General features: G+C 51.5%; 1 protein-coding gene and 1 long non-coding RNA gene across 2 annotated transcripts in view; one reads left to right on the top strand and one right to left on the bottom strand.

Moving 5' to 3' along the window:
• Nucleotides 1-17,636, top strand: part of ASTN2 (astrotactin 2) — a 319,347-nt gene extending 301,711 nt beyond the window's left edge. Inside the window, exons 21-23 of the mRNA XM_064393831.1 lie at nucleotides 9,374-9,474; nucleotides 10,705-10,888; nucleotides 16,705-17,636. Of these exons, the coding sequence (XP_064249901.1) occupies nucleotides 9,374-9,474; nucleotides 10,705-10,888; nucleotides 16,705-16,942 (523 nt within the window). The 3' untranslated portion in view covers nucleotides 16,943-17,636. The remainder of the gene's footprint in view (nucleotides 1-9,373; nucleotides 9,475-10,704; nucleotides 10,889-16,704) is intronic.
• Nucleotides 14,973-15,300, bottom strand: LOC135283263 (uncharacterized). The gene is made up of 2 exons (XR_010349106.1): nucleotides 15,173-15,300; nucleotides 14,973-15,087 (listed from the first exon to the last, which is right to left on the bottom strand). It is a non-coding gene; the product is annotated as an uncharacterized LOC135283263 (long non-coding RNA).
• Nucleotides 17,637-18,545: the final 909 nt, after the last annotated feature.

The raw sequence follows: 18,545 nt of genomic DNA, 5'->3' as shown, positions 1-18,545 counted from the left end.
TCATCCCCTGCAGCCAGCCACAGCCACCCTGAGCACTGCTGTCTCTTCACAGAGGAGGATGGCAGCCATCCCATAAGTGGCCCAAGGAAGGTACTAAAGGGATGTGTCACTCTGGGATAACCCACCTGGCACACAGCACCAATGCTGTGAGATGAGGCTGAAATCCACCCACCCACAGATCACTGCAAAGACAAGCAAAACCTCCCCTAAAAGCAAAACTTACCCTCCAAGTCCCAGCCTCGGCAAAGCTGGGCCTGGGGGCTGTGGGGTCTCTGTGGCAGAGGGAACAGGGCTGGGTGTCCCAAACTGATGGGGACAGCAGCAGGTGTTGCACAGGAGGAAGAGAGGATGCAGGTGCTGCCAGGGAATACCCTGCCCTGAGGAGCTGGGGGGATTGATGCACATTGCAGTGCCCTTGCAAAGGCTGTGGCAGGCCCTCAGGGACACGTGGGATGCAGAGCCTGAGGAAAGCCCTCCTTTGCTGCACCAAGGGCAGCTCGATCCATCTCCAGCTCTCACTGATGCTCTGTAGCCCGAGCAGGACCAGCCCCTCATTGGCAGCTTTGGGCACCAACCCAAGCTGTGGCACAGCAGGAATTGTTCCAGCAGCACAGGGAGTCAGAGGCAACTCATCTGACCTCTGTCCAAGGGCTTTGTTGGGCATTCCAGCAGAACAGGGACTCTGGAACTTCACAGACTAATGAGCTGCTGTTGCTTCACTGGAGACAAAAGCACCAGCCTGCAGTGGCTTATTATCACCTCCTTCTGGTTCTTCACTCCACCAAAGGATGTTACAATTCACATTCTGGCTAACATGGGACCTTCTGTGGCCTTTCCAGGCAGTGGGGGAAACACCTTGCCTCAAGCCCTGAGACAGATGGGGAATATTGGGAATAGCTGGGCCAGTTCTTACTGCGCAGCCTTTAGAAACACATCTGCAAATCTTCATCCTCACAGCCAGCAGGACGAAAGCAAGGACATTATGACTGCCAAGAAACACGGACCTCAAACACCCTCTCTCCAGCCTCTCCAAAGCTGGTAATTCCATGATGATCCTGCTTCTGCTGCCATGGTTCTGCCTTCACAGCTGGGAGCCATCGCTATGGGACACCCTACAATTCTGCTGGGGCATCTCCAAGCTAATTAAATCCTCCTTGCTCCTTGGAGAGTGCCTAGGAGCTAAAGCCCCAGGGTTGCGACATCAGCTGTGTTAATGTTATCTGGTGTCAGGGTGGCTGTTTTGGGTGTGTTGTCCTGCTGCCACGCCAAGGAGCTGCTCTCTCATCCACATCCCATCTCCATCAGGAGCTCCAAGCTTTTCTCCAGAGAAGATTGCTCTGCTCTTCATTTTACAGAGGGATAAAGCTGCTCCTGGAAGGATGCACTCAGAGAGGGAGGGAAGGGGGGGTCATTATCTTGCTCCTGGAAGGATGCACTCAGAGAGGGAGGGAAGTGGGGGTCATTATCTTGCCAGCTGTTGCTTCTTGCAACAGCTGGCAAGGATCAGGGGGGACAAAGGAGGAGATCATAAGGCAGAGAAAAAGGCAAGGAGGGACAGTGGCTCTGTTGGAGCTCTCAGCCCCAGGGTGGTGATGAAGACACGCTGGGGAGGCAGCAGCCAGGAGGGTGGCAATGATCTTCCTGCACCTTCTGGATGAAGCCCTGGCCTGTCTGGCATTTTCCCCTCATTTCCAGTGAAACACGTTTTCACCTAAGGCAGTCTTGGCACCTCTGCTCACAAGGTGTCCGGCTGGCAGAGGGGCTCCCGTGGAATCTTGGCCGTCCAACACAGGTATCATTCAGGAGCAGGGTTCTTGGGAACAGAAGGTGGCCTGTGTATCAAGGCTTCTTTCACAGCCATGGCAGTAATGGGAATCACTTCTCCGATGGGTTATTGACAGGGTTTTGAGGGAAATCTTGGGAAATTGAGATGCCGTGGTTGAGGCTTGGAAGGTGAATGCCCTGCTGGGCATTTCTTTGTCAGGGAGACAATAGATCCAGGCAGTAGCAAGGAGTGGTCAGGATTTTTAATTAATTTCTTTCTTTCTTCCCCCTTCACCCTTTGTTTGGATCCTGTTTAACAGGGATCTGAAACAAAAGGAGGTTGATTAAATGCTCAAAGGAGAGAGAGCTGAGCAAATCTGGATCACAGTTTGGCTCAGGTGCAGGGCAGATGCTGCCAAGGGGTTGAGGGGACCAGCACCCAAACCTGCCTACTCCAGCTTTTGGCTCCCTGTGGCCTCACAGCTCAGAGGGCAAGCCCAGGAGACTTGGGGCAGCAAGGTGTGGGATGCTGTGACACCAAAGTGACACTGTCCCACACTGCTGCCCTGTAATTCATCAGCAATCACTGACCCTGCCCTCCTCCCTGTGAGAAGCACTATGCTCTCCAGTCACTATTTTTGAGCATGCCATGGAATCTGCTGCAATTCAGGCAACCTTGCAATGTGGATAACCCCGGGTGACTTTCCCAGGGTTGGCACAAAGCAAAAATGGACCCCAGGCTGTTCAAGGCTGTCCCCAGCCCCACAGCAGCTCCACCTGCCCTCACTGTCTCAGAAATGAAGTCTCCTCTGCCCTTTTCCCAAGGTCTTCCTGATCAAAGAGCTTCTTGCTGTGCAGAGCAGCCTGTGCCTTCCTCCTGCCTCCTTCCTCCAGTATTTGATGGGCACTGTTTTATCCCCTTCCAAAAGGCATCAGACACCTGAGGCTTGTCCTGGCAGGTACGTCTGACAACTGTGGTCTGGTTTTGTTGGGAGACATCTGTTGAAGGACAACGATTAGTCGGGCAACATTTGCTGTCCTGGGAAGAAAAAAAGTGTGAATTATGAGAAGAGTTTACTGACAGCCCCATGTATTGGTGCAATGGCAAGGTTTTGATACTCCAGTGTGGCACCAGTTGCTGCTAACCTGTTCCTCCATCATGCTGATGGGAGCAGGTCACTGTCACAGATGGTTAAAAGCAGCTCAGTTATAAAAGGTCCTTTTCTTGGTTCGTAGAAGAGTGAGGAGAGCTTTCTAAAAGATTATTTCAGGCTTGCACTGTCCACTGTTTCCTTACCAAAGAAAAGCAGAGCTGGAACCAAAGACAATGAACAACAGAAGACACTTGTGGCAGTGCCAGCCCCAGGGAGATGGCACAAGAGTGACCACTGCCCTGTAAAGTTTTGCCCAAATCCCAGGCCTCCAGCAGGGCCTTTGGCAGGGATGCAGTGTGGTCAGTCCCCTGCCAGGACACCAGCCCTCCCCTGGCTCCAAGGACATGGGCATGGCATGAGCAAGCCCAAAGCCAGAGCCCAACAAATAGACCAAGAAATCCTCTGCTTCCCAAAGCCACCCCCTGCTAATTGTCTGCTCAGCGTTTGCTGCAGAAACTGGGGGGGGGTTTGGTCTCATTTACCTCTCTTAATTTTTGCAAATCACAGAGTCGTCAATTAGCTCAGCTGCATTCCTGTGGCTTGTGTGGACCGGCTGCTTTTTATTTGATTTGATTTCTTTTTAAATTCTAATGGTTTCTGAATTGGGAATGCTTGCACTAGACACAGACACCCCTTTCCATGACTGCTCAGGCAGCTCCTGGCAGGCAAGCCCCACTCCTGCTCCATGTTCCTCAATGGAAGTGGCTGGGAGGCTCTACAGGGGATGTACAAGCCCACGGTGAGGAGGCAGGAGTGGGTGGGTGGCTCCTGGACCACTCACAGCCCATGGCATGTGGCTGGGGGTGGCACACCCAAAGCTCTGCTCCACTCTGCAGCACCCCATGGCTCCCACACTGCTCAAGAAGTATCTTTTAGGGAAACTGTGTGTGTAATTTATGGATGCTTTTAGCTTCAGGAAATGCTGGGATGAAGGTTTAATGCTGCCCACCTGTGGGTATCAGGACAAGGAAACACACTCCACACTCAAGCCTCCTGAGAGCCCCTCACCTTGGTGTCTGGGAGCTGAGGACAATCCCAGACTACAAGACTGGGAGAGAACAGTTTGTTTGGGTCCCACAAGCACACTGCAGGGTCTGATGGGTCTGTTCCCACCCATGTGTGTGTTTGGGGGCACCATTCCGGCAGCTCCATTCTGCACGTCCTGGCACAGCCCGAGCCCGGCCCCCATCCCTCGTGCCCAGTCTCCGTGCTGAGATCACTGGGCAGCAGGGAAGCACGGAATGCCAAGAGCTGCTCCACTGAGGGCTTTTAAAGGGAGGCCTCAGCATTGTTTTTCAGCTGGAACAGGAAGCGAGAAGGGCTGGCAAGGCAGGGTGTGATGTGTGTGTGTCAGCACGCTGGAGCTGCCTCGGCAGCGTGGGGCTGGGTGCGTGCGAGCCCCGCGAGCCTGGGCTGTGCAGGAGGCACGGACAAGCTGTGACCAGCCAGGGAGTGATGGCAGGACGTGCGTGTAACACCTCAGCCAAGGCAGGATTTGTGTTTTCAGGCTCGGCATGACGGGTGGTGGTAGCCACGCTGCCAGGGGAGGGAGAATCCATCACGCTGTGTGTGGGACGCCGGCCAGGGTTGCCCTCGCCGAGCTGCTGGAGTTAACAGCAAGAGTCTCGTGGCTGCAGGAACACGGCACCAAGCCCAGGCAGAGTAGCCAAGCTCAAGCCAAGCCCCACTGGCAGGAGCATCTTGTGGTTGCACCACTTTGGAAAGCTTGAGGCTGCGTTTTTGCATGACACTGGGCTCTGGAGCAGCACCTCTGCCCTGTCCTTCATCCGCATGGGCTCCTCTCAGAGCCTGGGCTGGCCACACAGCCATTGCTGCTGGGTGCAGCCAGCTCCCAGGAGACACATGCTTAATGAGCGTGGGGGCTTGGCATCTGCAGGAGCACTAATTGGGCTCCTTATCAGAACCCTTCTCTGCAGCCCAGGCAGCCCACGTGGTACAGCATCTCACGGAGCAGCTGCACCAGCCCAAAGGCCTCAGGAAGAGCAGACAAGGCAGACCAGAAATGCCTGTGGTATCTCTGTAGGATATAAAGAAATCAGCAGCCAAGCTAAGGAAGGTCAGACTCAGAAGTCCTTATCTCGCTTCCCGCAAATAAGGATCATGAGTAAAGCACTCAAACGTCATGAGCATCATGAGAGGGAGTTAAGAAAACATGCTGTCTATAAATAAGTAACATGTTTTGAGCTTTCATTCTCAGTCTTAAGAGTTTTGTGCCTTTATAAATTTGTATTTTGGGTTATTTTCTCTGCATTGTGAAAGGATAGAAGCATTCTTTCCTGGGTTTTAAATCTCTTGAAATGCAATGGACAATCTCAACAGCCATTGGGTTCCTTGAACCAAAGCACTAAAATCTCCCTCTTGCTTTCTCTTCCTCCCCCAAGAAGCATCTTAAGCCTGGTGATAAAACCCAACCGTCAGCCAACACTGGGTGGGGAATTCACGAGGAAGGTATTGACATTTCCTGAGGCAAATGTTGATTGGTTTCTATCTCTCCCTGAAAGTTCCTTCAGGTCCCAATAGATTTGAATTTAGAAGTAAGCATTTAACCAGCATAACTTTATAGGACTTTGTATGCTGTGATTTGCTGCAGAGGTGGCAGCATTTCCAGCCATGGAGGGCTGATCTCTGCCAAAAGCATATGTGTTTGGACCTCTCTGAAACCTCTTCAGGTAAAATACATTCTAGTATTTCTAGATATACAAGTTTTCGTGTAGGATCAGGTGAAGAAGAGAATCAGCTGTGAGACAGCAGCAGGGAGCCTGGAGCTCCTTTGGAAAGCGCAGGAAGAAGATGAGGAAATGTGGTGAGGAAGGTTTATCACTAAATAAAACATCTCCAGGGTATAAAGGAGCTTCTGCCAGATCGTAGCTACCATATGGCATTCCAGGTTGTCTGATGTGGTTTTGTGCAATGACTGTAGGTCTGAGACCTTTCAGTTTCTGGCTTTGGCTTCATCCCAGAGATCTCTGCCTTGGGCAAAGCGCTCAGAACTGCTCTTTGGCCTCATTCATTTACAAATTACCAGGGATGGCCTATTCAAGTGCAGCTCTATCCTCATCAGTGGGGACCATGCCTGGTTTGGTCTTGGCCCACAACTCTGTAACAGACTTAAGTGGGGCAGGAGGATCTCCATGGAGTGCTGCAAAATCCCACCTTGCCCTCGGCGTAGCTCCCTCCCTCAGTGTGATCACTTTGATTTTCCCCTGGTTTGTCATGTAGGTGCAAAATCATGGAATGCTTTGTGTTAGAAGGGACCTGAAAGCTCATCTCATTCCCACCCTCTACCATGGGCAGGGACACCTTCCACTATCCCAGGTTGCTCCAAGCTTTGCCCAGCCTGGTCTTGAACACCTCCAGGCATGTGGAGTCCACACCTGTTTTGGTAACCTCACCGCCCTCATTGCAATGAATTTATTCCTAATACCTCATCCAAACCCACCCTCCTTTAGCTTAAAGCCACATCCCCATCCTTCCCATGCAGTGGTGGTCTCTCCTGCCACTGGCCACCCCACTGGTGTCCCTTGGGGTCCTAGGCTGCTCGTTGCCTGCATCTGCTGAAGGTTTCCAGCAAGATGTGAATGCTGGGTTTGCACAGAGACACAAAGACACAGGTCTTTGCACTCTCTTCTCTTAATTGTCCATTTCCGGGAATAAAAGAACAAAACTAAACCCCAGCACTCTGCACAGTGCCATTAACTGGCCATAAAACTGTTTTGCTGCAGAGGCTGGGTGGTCAAGTGGTTTGAGAACAAGATTGGAAACCATCATCTCCCGAGTTTTCAAACTGTTCATGTCACTGAGCCTCTCCGGGGCACTGTGCTTCACCCCATATGTCTCTGTTTACTGTCGATAAAACAGAGCTATTAATACTGCTGTGCTTCAGGGTGATCTTTTGGACTGTAATTAATGTTAAAACCTTCTGAGGTCACTGGCTGGAAGGAGCTGGAGAGGTGCAGAGACTGTGTGCTGCTGGGCTGTCAGTCTCCACCCAGCTGGGGTGATTGGTGCTGAGTCCAAAATATGTCATTCACAAGGAATGGAGATGAAAGAGTTTCCTCTAAGGTTCTTGAAAGAGGACTGGCTCCAGGTGAGGTAAAGCAATTGGGTTTGTTCTTAAAAAAAAGAATTTTTGACAAGATCAAAATCACTTTGATTCTGATGTTTTTCCATTTACATTGTTGGGTTTTTTTGGTTGTTTTTTTTTTTTTTCCTTACGTCATAAAAAAAAAAAAGAAAAAAAAAAGAAAAAAAAGATGAAATGAGGGCTTGTTTTTTGACAACTATTTTTTAACCCAGGCCTGACCAGGAGAAATGCTCTTGGCAGCTGAGTGACTTTGCTCCTGTGTGAGCTGGGCAGAGGGGAGAAGTGCAGTCGAAAGGCTCACACAGGTCTTCAGCATCACCCAAAGGGGTGGATGTGCTTCAACACCCAACCAATCCTCCTGACCCCACTGACGGTTGAATAGGTGAAATGGGCACTAATTGCTGAATATTACAAATATGTTTTGATACAAGTCTTCTGTTTTCCAAGGAAAGTGCTCTGGCACTGATTGCCTCAGAGCTAATGGAGCCAGCCTGAGCTGCTACAGGCAGAGCAGAGGTTACACATTAGCTGTGCTCACCCTTTTTCCAAAGCAAACACAGCAGCACAGCCAGGACCCCAGGATGGTGATGGGGAGCAGCACCCTGATGTTGAGCTCTCTTACTGCTTGCTGTGCTTCTGCTGATGAGCAAGAAGAGCCCTGCAGTGGGTGGGCAGCTGGGGGTCCCTGCCCTGTTCTCCAGCTCCTCATCTCCTGGGGCTGGAGTGCCCCTACCCTGCACTGGGTGCCCCTGTTGGTGTTGCTGAGACAGAAACCTTCCCTGCTCCCAGCAGGAGACTCCTCACTCCCCTTGAAGGGAGGGAAAGGACCAGTGGAACCTTCAGGATGGGATGCAGAGCCCTGCAGTCAGACTCCTGCATGGAATTCTGTGTTGCCCTATTGCTCTGGGTGTCCCTCAGTGAGAACAGCCTGTGTGTGGTACTTGTGAAGTGGCACAGTGTGGATGTCCTTCTTCAGATACTCCCACTCTGAGCAAGGCTCCTGGTAAATTAAGGAAAATGATGTCATGCCAAAAGGATTAAATAGCATCTCCTTGGGTGAGCTGAGTGTCTGCATCCCCTGTGTGCCCCAGCTTTGTGAAAATGGGAGTTGTCCCTGCACACAAGTGAGTTCCTTGGCAGTCTGCTGGCATCTTTTCAGACAGCAAGTATTGTCAGGGAGCTAATGCTAATTGCTTGCAGGGAATATGTCCTGTGCTGGGAATTGCTACCGTGCAGATGTCAGTTCTTATCAGCCACATGTGGGATGTGCAGGGCCTGCAGGGAGGAGAGAGGGGGCTGGCAGTGCTCGTGTGTGGGGTGGAAAGAGGGAGGCATTGCTTCTGTCACCCCCAAGGATGCTAAGGACTTAGGACCATTACTTAAATAAACAGACATCAGGGTCTCAATCCCATTTAAGCTTCAGCTGCTTTTATAATACTCCTTACACTCACTTGCAAGAGCTGGTCAGTTTTGCCTTAGGCTAAGGAGGGGTGGCATGTTATTTCTCAGGCTGGGAACCCCACCACCAGGCATCTCAGACTCTGAGGGGTTCAAACCAGCCCCTGCACTTTGTCAAAGCCAGCTTGAGTTGCCATGCCCAGCTCACAGTGAATAAACATGAACTGCTGCCCTTTGGGAGAGTGGACAGAAGATTGTCACCCCTGCTGCGAAGAAGCATTCTCGTCTTGGAGCTTTGATGCTCCGAGCAGGACTCTGAGCTCAGCATCCCGGGACGTTCCATGCAGCCACAGCCTGTTTATTCAATGCTCCATCAGGCACAAAAGCCATATTTTACTGTCAGATGCTCTCCATTAGCTTCAAGTGTGAAATTATCATTCCCACCCTTTGGCCAGCCCCACCCTTGTGAGGAAATGAGGGAGCAAACAACTCAAGGGCCGTTCACAGGATGAGTACGAGCTGTCACTTGTCAGCACAGAGCCCACTTACGGCAAGAATTACTGCCCTGCTCCCAGAAGGGCCAGAGAGGAGCCCGGCTCACAAACACCACCGTGTTAAAATGTTCACATCAGTGCATGGCAGAGCAGCCCTGAGGTGTCTGCATCACTCTGCAGTTAGGAGGGTACAGGGTGAAGCCCCACAGGGATCCCCGGGATGAGGGGAGAGGAAATGGAGCCCCACAGATTCCAGAAAGGGGTGAAGTGGCCTGTCCTCTCAGCCCTGGCTCCTGTCCCTGGCTTCTCCTCTCACATCTCCTTGAGATGCCAAAGCTGACTGACAGTGCCTGGACCACATTTTTCCTTTCTCTTCTAAAGGCCAGTTCTCTTAACAACCTGGTGATGTGGGACTGAGGGATCAAGACTTTGTTCTCCTTTTGCTTCCTGCCTTCCAGATTTACCCTGTACGCGGTGGATACACGAGGGAGACACTCAGAGCTGAGCACAGTCACCCTGAGGACAGCCTGCCCGCTGGTAGATGACAGCAAGGCTGAAGGTCAGTGTTCAGGTGCCTCGTGATCCATGCCATGAGACATCTCCTGCTGATTTTTGATTTTTCTTTTGTCACCATGCTCCCACAAACCTGCCCAGGCCCTTCTCTCCCAGTGGGAAACTCCTTTAAATTCACCCATGGGCGCAGGGACGTTCATCTGGGGATGGGTGACAAATGGCAGGAGTGTCCAGGGGCAAAGTCTCCTTGGCTGGGCAGCTGATGACTCTGTGATGCCACACAGGCATCCTTCCATGCAGGGCTGTGGGAGCTGGTACTGTGTGTCTGACACAGGCCCCCTGGAAGAAGAGCAATCCCTTCTCACAAACCTGAGAGAAGCAGCCCTGGCACCTTTGGCTCTGGGTGTTTGAAGGGATGCTGGGGGCAGCTGCATCAGTTTGGAAACAGAAATGTTGATAAAAGCCCAGCTACTTTTGGACATTTGCATTGTTCAGTTTTGAAACTGATCCCACTTGTCCTTACACCCAAACCAGAGCACCTGGCTGTGTTCAGATTTAAAAAGATTCCTCTGTGTCACCATCATGTTACCTTTTCTCTTTCTTGCTTGCTTTCAATTGGGAATATCACAGAGAAAAGAAAAAATGTTTAGCGCTTAATTCTATGTCCAATAAGAAAAGCATTCCCAGGGAAAAAACAGCAAAGAGGACACTAAGGAGAAAGAAGGAGGTGCAGTTTTGTGCTTTTCTCATCTCCAAAAAGAGATTTTCTTTTTTTTTTTTTTACAGCAGATAGTTTATGCTGTTGTTTAACACATCTGAGCTGCTCCAGCTGATGCCCACAATGATGAGGTGCTGCATTTCTGGCTGAAGAGCCATCCTGAGATCAAGTGTTGATATCTTCCCACTCTTTAGCACCATAACTGCCAACGGCTTTTGGTTTGGTGAATTTGGGAAGAGCTTGCCTGCCCTTCCTGGGAGGATAAGGCTATCTGCCTGTCCTGGCAGCTTTTTGCCTCTTCTCCTTCTGCTCCTTCATGGAGTACTGCTGGAGGCTTTGTGAGAGCTTTGCTCACTGCAGGGCACCCACTGCAGGATCAGCCTGAGGAATTGCTGAATGCTCTGCAGTCACTGACCCCTGCTGCAGGCAGCCCCAAGGGACTGGCAGCCACCCCAGCTGCCAAACCCCTGCTGCCAGCCCAGCCAAGGGCTCTGCTCCTCCTCTCCCCATGTTACCACCTTCAGCTGGTCATTAATCCCCTGTCTCGATCCTTTCCAGAGATAGCTGACAAAATCTACAACCTCTACAACGGCTACACGAGCGGGAAGGAGCAGCAGACAGCCTACAACACCCTGATGGAGGTCTCTGCTTCCATGCTCTTCCGAGTCCAGCACCACTACAACTCCCACTACGAGAAGTTTGGAGACTTCGTCTGGCGCAGTGAGGATGAGCTGGGGCCCAGGTAACTGTCCCTTCCCTTTGTGCTGCCCTGCCCTGTGCCCAGAACACCCCTCTGCTTGGCCACTGGGGATGTGGCCCCCCTTAGTCACTGGGGATGAGACCCTCCTTGGCCACTGGGGATGTGACCCCCCCCTTAGTCACTGGGGATGTGACCCCCCCCTTGGCCCCTGGAATGTGATCCCCTGGTCTCCTTGTAGCTAAGAGAAGCCCCCTTTTGGTGTTCACCAAGCTGTCCTGCATCCCCTTGGAGCACCAGCTCCTGCTCAGTCCTTGGATGAATGCTGGTGGGACACCTGGCAGCTGGGTGGTCTTGAATGAATGTTTGTATCACCCAGCCTGAACTGGGTGGGCTGGGGGCTTGGAAACACTGAGGAGTGGGGGGTAAAGGGTGTAATATAGGCCTGGAAAAGTTTTTCCCTCTCTCTTTGTTCCTATTGGCTTGTCAGATGTGGCTGAGGATCTCTCTATAGTACCAGGATGACACCTCAAATCTTTGCACCCCTTGTGGACATAGATCTAAGCTGCCCTGGGGCTTGTCCTCCCCCAGAGATGACCTTGGTCATAGTTTCTGTGGTAGTTCAGTGGCCTCTGGCACAGAGCCACTCTCATCTTCCCCCTGCTTTCCCTCTGATGACACTGCAGGCTAGTTTGTCCTTTGCAATTGTTCCTTTTTTTCCGAATCCCTGGGAGCCATCAGCTTCTTCTTACACGTATTTATTTCCCCTGTTACTTGAGATCCAACCCACTGAAGGATGCTGCCTAACCCAATACCTGCTTCAAGCTGTGGGACAGCAGGGTGACATTTAAACTGCCAGTTCCAGGACCCAGCTACATCTGGAGCCCATGGTCAATTTGGCTGCTGTCTGTTGTCTTCACTGAGCCAGGGGAGTTCCTCCCAGCGCTCCTCTGCCCTGAGACACACGTGATTTGCAGCCAGGGGGATGAATTTATAAAAGCCAAGGCAGCCACTGCCAGGCTCGTGACAAGAGAGAAGCTCTGCCATCCAGCCTGGCTTCTCAGGGAGCTTGGACAGAAGCAGAGCCACTGACACAGCAGGAGGCAACGAGGATTTTTTTTTTTTTTAATTTTTTTTTTTTTTTTGCCAAGGGAGGCCATCTCATAACAGGATTTTAATTGACAGGCTGTTCTCCTTCCCAGGGGGACATGCATTTCTGTACCTTGAAATGTTTATCAGATGAGCCTCGGCTTCACAGTGAATGTTCACTCATAAAACAGAGCGACAAGAGGGGAGTGGATTGCCTCTGTGTAATAAATACATCACACTGAGGTCCTCGTGAGCCCAGTTTCCATGAAAGCCACAGGTTACTGCAAACAGCTGCTGGCAAGAAGACACACTGACAGCCAGATGTCCCAACCAGACCGTTTACATTAAGGAGACATAAAAAACTTAGCTCATAGGTGGCCCTAAACCAGGATTTTCCGTGGTCAGCAGCATCTCAACACCTGGCTTGCCTCATCCTGCTCATCTTCTCTAGCAACAGCAGCCCCTTTCCTGCTCCCCCCATTCCTCTCACAGACACCGAGTGAATCTCACACAGTTAATTTGTTCCAACAAGACAGAGGAATCTGTCTAAATCAGTGAACTTTAATGCTACTGTGCATCTAGACCTCTGGATCCGCGCAGCCAGCCTGCTTCCTAACACAGCCAAAGGGAGATTTCACTATTATTTTCTCTTACTGTGTTTTCAGGATGATTCTTATGACCACTGCAAGCAGGGTATGGCTTTTAAGAGGAGGCAGAACAAATAATTAACTTAAAATCTTTATTCCATGCCCCTATTTGTGGCTATCAGCAACACTGGGGTCAGTACATGGAATCAGCCCAGGGCTCACAACCTGTCCCCTGCTCCAGCCAGTCACCCAGGCAGGCAGCTGGGCTGGCCAAGGGACATGAAATGCATCCCCAGAGCAGCTGCCTTCTGGTACAAGGGGGAATGCAATGTTCTGATGGGAGGCTGTGATAAGAGGCCATCAAGTCCTGGACTCACTGTCCTCATACACAAGGGTCTGAAAGACCCAGGTCAGTTCTCAGTGGAGTGGAAAATCTGAGTTTATGACAGAACCACCTCACACAGGAGCACAGCAACCAGGCAGCCACCCCTCCCTGCAGTCTCAGGAATCTCATTCTTCCTTCCAGCCCAGGTTACATTCTTTAATGGCTCCTTCATGCTGCTTTGCCCTCTTTTAGTACCTCCCTCCAAGGTGAGGCAGGGCAGCGTTTGCCTGGCTCTGAATATATTTTCATCCCATATCAGCCTTCATGGTGAGTGTTGGCTGTCCCCTCAGCAGCTGGAGGGGACAAACATGCCAGCAGGAGCACCCCTGGCACTGGGCAGAGCAGGAAGCTCCTACTCTCAAGCAAATCCTTGGGGAGCTGGGGCTGGCAGCTGGGACCTCAGGGCCCTGTCTCCTGTTCATGCAGGAGCCCTTGGAAAGTGCCCTGGCAGCAGACACCCATCGCCTCCCACTTCCTCTCCCCCTCCATGCCACGAGGCACTGCAGAGGGAAGTGGCTGCTTAGAGCTGTCACTATTTTTAAATCCCCTTCTTCATCATTTGTGACTGCGCTGTGACCTCCTAAATCCACCACCTAAGTGCAGTCCAGAATCAGTCCCTGGCTCCTGGGATGGGCATGTGGTGGGAGAGAGGACACTGCTGGCCCACACCAACATGGGGGGCATCCCCATCTGGGCTGTGGGGTGAGTGGGAAGGGGATCACTACATCCCTTTGGGGACTGAGAGCTTGGGGTCCAGCCACAGGCAGCCAGGAGAGTGACTCCCCTCTCGCTCCCCTGGTGTCCCCTCCCAATTCCTGCCCTTTAATAAGGCAATAAATTGCAATTTCTGGCAGGGATGAGGTTGGTCAGCATTTAGGAAGATTTCATTTCCAGTATTTGAAAAGGTGGTCGTTCTGACCCGACAGCCCTCCATAGGGAGCACTTGGGTAATACCCAGGGCTTGATTTATGGTGTTAAATTGGCAGCCCAAGAACTGCTCCTGTAATTTATTACCCAGTCTTCACCAGAAAGCCTCTCTCTCTTTCTCACCCCTCCCCTCACCCACTCTGTCTCTCTTCCTCCTTACTTTTTTTAAGAGGGAACAGCTGACAGCCGAAAGCTAAATCTAACATTTACACATGACTTCATTACCCTGCTAAAATAAATGACTCAAAGCAGTGAAACCCATCAAAACTGGAGCTTTGGCACTGGACATCAAAAGTCAGGGGCCTGATTCCCTCTCCCCCATCACCCTGTCTCCTCTGTGACCACAGTTCAGTGTATTTTCAGTATCTCACAGGGCCAGCCCATCATGTGCCACATCCCATCCTTGAACACAGGTATTTCCTGGGACTGACTGCACAGGGTGAGCTGTGGAGACAGCCCCAGGAGAATCACAGCCTCTGGCACAGCAGGCATCAGCAGGCTGGGGTGGTTTGACCCCTGAATTTCTTGTCATCCTTCAAGTGCTTCTCACATGTAGGAATATTTGCCTGGATAAGAGGCCTGAGTATATATCAGGAAGCAAGGACAACATGGAGAGTTCTAGCAATATCCAGGTGATCATTAAAGTGTAGTGGAGGAAGTAATGAAAATGGGAAGGTAGGGAAGGCCAAGGGAAATGGAGGCAGGTTATGTGGGAGAAAAGTGAGAGATGGGTGAGGAAAGCTGTGGAGGGTAGGATAGGGGAAGTGGTGAGAAGGGAATAGCATGGCTAGCAGAGAGCCACTGGCCATCTGAGACATCCACTCCTTGTGTTGTTGCTGGCTACCCACCATGAGGGTTTTCCTCAAGGGCTGGTCATGGCCACTCCTCATTGCTCCCCTCTTGCTATGCCTGGAAGAGGCCTTGTGGTGAGCTGGAATAGTAACCAGTTTGGGGGGAAAACCCAGTGATTGCTTGTTTGGCCTTTGAATAAACAACTTCCCTGTGTTGGCACAGTGTTCAGGTCCATGGACACCAGCACAAGAACAAACTAAAGGGCTGGGGAAGGGCCAGTACCCCATTTTGGTAGTAGAGCTGCTTTGGGATAAATCAAGGTGATCATGGAGCTGTGGCCTTAGAGAGATGAGATTTCTCCTCTGTGAGGGTGTTTTGGCTGAACATCTCTTCCTGAGCATGGCCAGCTGACATAAGAGTCCATCCCATGAGGTGATGTTGATCCTGTGCTTCTTCAGCCTTCCCTGGAAGGGAGAACCAGTGCAGATGTTAAGAAACAATCTTCCAGCGTGAGGATGGGGAGCACTCAAAGAATCACCAGCTCCTGACTTTAGGAACAGGTCAGAAGAAATTCATCCAGGCAGGTTGATCCCAGCAGGAAGTGGCACAGGTGATGGCTTTTGTCCCTTCCAGCTGCAGTGACTGATTTGCTGAAGTTTGGCAGCTGTAGTGACAATCACTACAGAGTTCAGTTTGCCGCTGAGCTGAGCTTGAATCAATCAGTCTTCACTGAAGGCACCTAATGCCATCATGGAATTTGTGGCTCCAAGAGGCACACATCCAGCAGCACAGGACCTGTTCCTGGCAGCATGTCAGGTCTTGGTGTGTGGTGGGAGCACCAGATGCTGTAGAAGGTCAGGTGGTTGCTATGGAGAGTAACATGAGTAGAGGTGTTGTGTTGTGTCAGAGCTCAGCCCATGACGTCATTATTATAGATGTGTGTGTAGCTAACAAGGCTCAAATTGCCCTGTCTGCCTTGTGTCTTGTGGATAAAATCCATAAATGGATACCATGGAGTGTTGTCCAGGAAGGCCCAGCTTCCTTTGTTCTTCCTTTGCCCTCGAAGTTGACTCAGAGCACATCCCCTTGGGGAGGGGTGGGACAGTTCTCCATGTGCAGCCCTGGAGGAGCAGTGGTTTCCTACAGCCTTTCATCAGTGTTCCCACTCTGCAGGGAGAGGTCTGAGCTGTCTGGGGGTGCCAGGATGCCCTCTTGCCTCCTGCCATCGTCTCTGCCCTCTGCTCTGGCGCTGAGGTGACCCTGACCAGCCCTTCCCTGGCATCCCATCCCTGGACATCAGGCTCCCAACTCTCCCCCCGGGCTGGGAGCTCACAGCCTGAGCTGCAACACCACTCAGCTTTCATAATCAAGTAATCCCCATGTTTATGCCTTGCTGACTGACAGTGCTGCCCCTGACATATCATTATCGGGAATTTACATTCCTGCAGGAACTGTGAAATCCCCGACTCCTGAATCCAGAGCTTTCCTGTGGCACCAGAGGGAGAGGAAATAATCTGTGATCTTGAAACTTTCAAACCACTGAAGTAAACCCTCTTCCCTCCCTTTGTTTGATTTAGCACTTTGCAGACTCCCACAAGGGGATTCTTGGTTTCTTACGGGTTTATTTTGTTTTGTCTTAATGTGTTGTGCTTTTTATCGTCACTCTTCTAGTGTCAGTCCTTTTGGGCTGTTTACCTCCTGCAGACTTGGGAAATCAGGAAAGGGAGGGCAGTGCTCGTCAGTCAGGGGCAGGAAGGTGCTGGGGGTCTCACCAGGGTGCCAGGTGAGGTCAGCACATGTGCTGGAGCTGGCCAGGATCATACGGTGGTGGTGACAATCTAGCTGGGGCAGACTGTCCCCAGGGCACACAGGCTGCTCCAGTAGGTCAGACCTGGTGCTATGAAATGATAGATATATCCAGAACTTTGGGAAAACCAGAGCTTCTCTCCACTTGGAACAGGAAGACTGTGTCTTAGGCAATGTCCATTCTTGCCACAAGACAGCTGGTGGCAGAAGTCCTGACTCCTGGTGTCCCCTGTGCCTTGCTTGCCCTGCTCTGTTCCCATCTCTGCCCCCTCCAGGAAGGCTCACCTGATCCTGAGGAGGCTGGAGAAGGTCAGCAGCCACTGCTCGACGCTGCTGCGCAGTGCCTACATCCAGAGCCGCACCGAGACCATGCCCTACCTGTTCTGCCGCAGCGAGGAGGTCCGGCCGCCTGGCATGGTCTGGTACAGCATCCTAAAGGACACCAAAGTCACCTGCGAGGAGAAGATGGTCTCCATGCTGCGCAACACCTACGGGGAGTCCAAGGGGCGGTGAGGGAAGGAGCGGGCCTGGAGCTGTGGGAGGCAAAGGGACTCCAAGGAGTCGAGGACTTGTGATGTGCTGAGTGGCTGGTGGGGTTTGGGGTCGGGTGATGTTCAGAGGGGGTGGAAGGGGACAGCGAGGCCAAACAGGACTTTCTCACACAGACAGCAGAGAAACAAGAAATGAGCAAGTTGGACTTTAATTTCTTTTCCTTTTTTTTTTTTTTAATTTTTCAAGAGTGAAAAAAAAAGAAAAAAAAGAAATTACCTAATTTGACTCAGCATAAAAGCCTCTCCTTTTTAATCTTTTCTTACTGAATTTCCTGGACTACACGCTCCAATACCCTGGGAGGAGGAGATACCCACTCGAGGCCAGGGCCAGGCAGAGGGGAGCTGGTGGGCACAGGGTGATCCCCTCCCTGCCTGCTCTGCCTGCCCTGCCTGCCCTACCACCGGGCAGCAGCCGTGGGGCGAGGGGCCCCGGTGCCGTGGTGGCCGAGGACGCCAGGAGGAGGTGGCGCGGGTGGCCGGTGACACCGCGCTGCCAGCGAGGGTCCCGGGGCAGGGAGCCAGGTGGGTGCCCGGGACGCTGCAGGCAAGCTGGGCTTTTGTACCACTCCGAGTGGACGGGGTGGCTCCGTGTGCAGCCTTCGTTCGAAAGGCTCCCGGCAGCTTGTTCTGTGCATTAAAGATTCATATCAAGTCCACCTTCGCTGCCTCCCTGGTGCTTTTTCCTGTTGCGGTTTCACCTCTGCTTGGGCGTCCGTGGGGTTTCAGTTCTGGTGTGGCGCTCCTGGGATGTGGCTGAGATGAGGGAGCCCAAGATGGATGCACAAAAAGGAGGGAAACGTGCAGCCTTTCGCACAGGGTTCTCCCCTCCTCAACACCCAGCCTAGCCACTGGTCCCAGTGGGAGCTGGAAGTGTGTGGGAAAGCCCAAGAAGAAAGCCAGGGGCTAAAAAGACATGGAGAATCTGGTTTCTTTTACTGTCAGATGTGGGTTAGGCTGGCCTGGGCTCCCTGTGGGTAATGGATTTCTCAGCCTGGTAGCCAAACCAAAAAGTGTGGGAGGGTGAGAGGGGAAAAAATACAAAAATCAGATCAGCTCAAAGCTATTGCTTTTTCCTTTTTAAAGCAGAACAACGAACCTGGAGAGGGAAGAGAGAGGAGTGTGGGTAGAATTAATCCGTTTAGTCAGCCCAAAGCAAATAGTTTTGTTTAGTTTTTCAGGTTAGTTAACCCTTTAACATCAAATCAAACAAACAGGACATGAGTTTCAAAGAAAAAGGTTTTCAAACCAAACAACAGTGCAGAATTTGATGTGGAGAAGGTTCTGCCAGAGACCTTTGTCTTCTTAAGCTAAACCTGTTTGCCTGATTTGCACCCACTCAAATAATTCTGATTGCTCCTTCTGAACTTCTCTTTTTTTTGCCCCTTTGGTTATGTGTCTTCATTTGAGCCACATTCATGTGCTTTGGGAAGGACTCCAGCACCTGGTCAAAATCCTGCTGAAGTTCACAAAAAACTTTGCTGTGACATTGCAGCCTGTAAGACAAGCTCCAAAGCATTGCAGGTTGCCTGAGGTTTTAATTTTTAAGCGAAATCCCTTTTTTCTGA

The sequence above is a fragment of the Passer domesticus genome, chromosome 18 (genome assembly GCF_036417665.1).
Source record: "Passer domesticus isolate bPasDom1 chromosome 18, bPasDom1.hap1, whole genome shotgun sequence".
NCBI classification, from domain to species: Eukaryota; Metazoa; Chordata; class Aves; order Passeriformes; family Passeridae; genus Passer; species Passer domesticus.
Note: the sequence above shows the minus strand (reverse complement) of the source record. Positions and strands in the feature narration are given on the sequence as shown.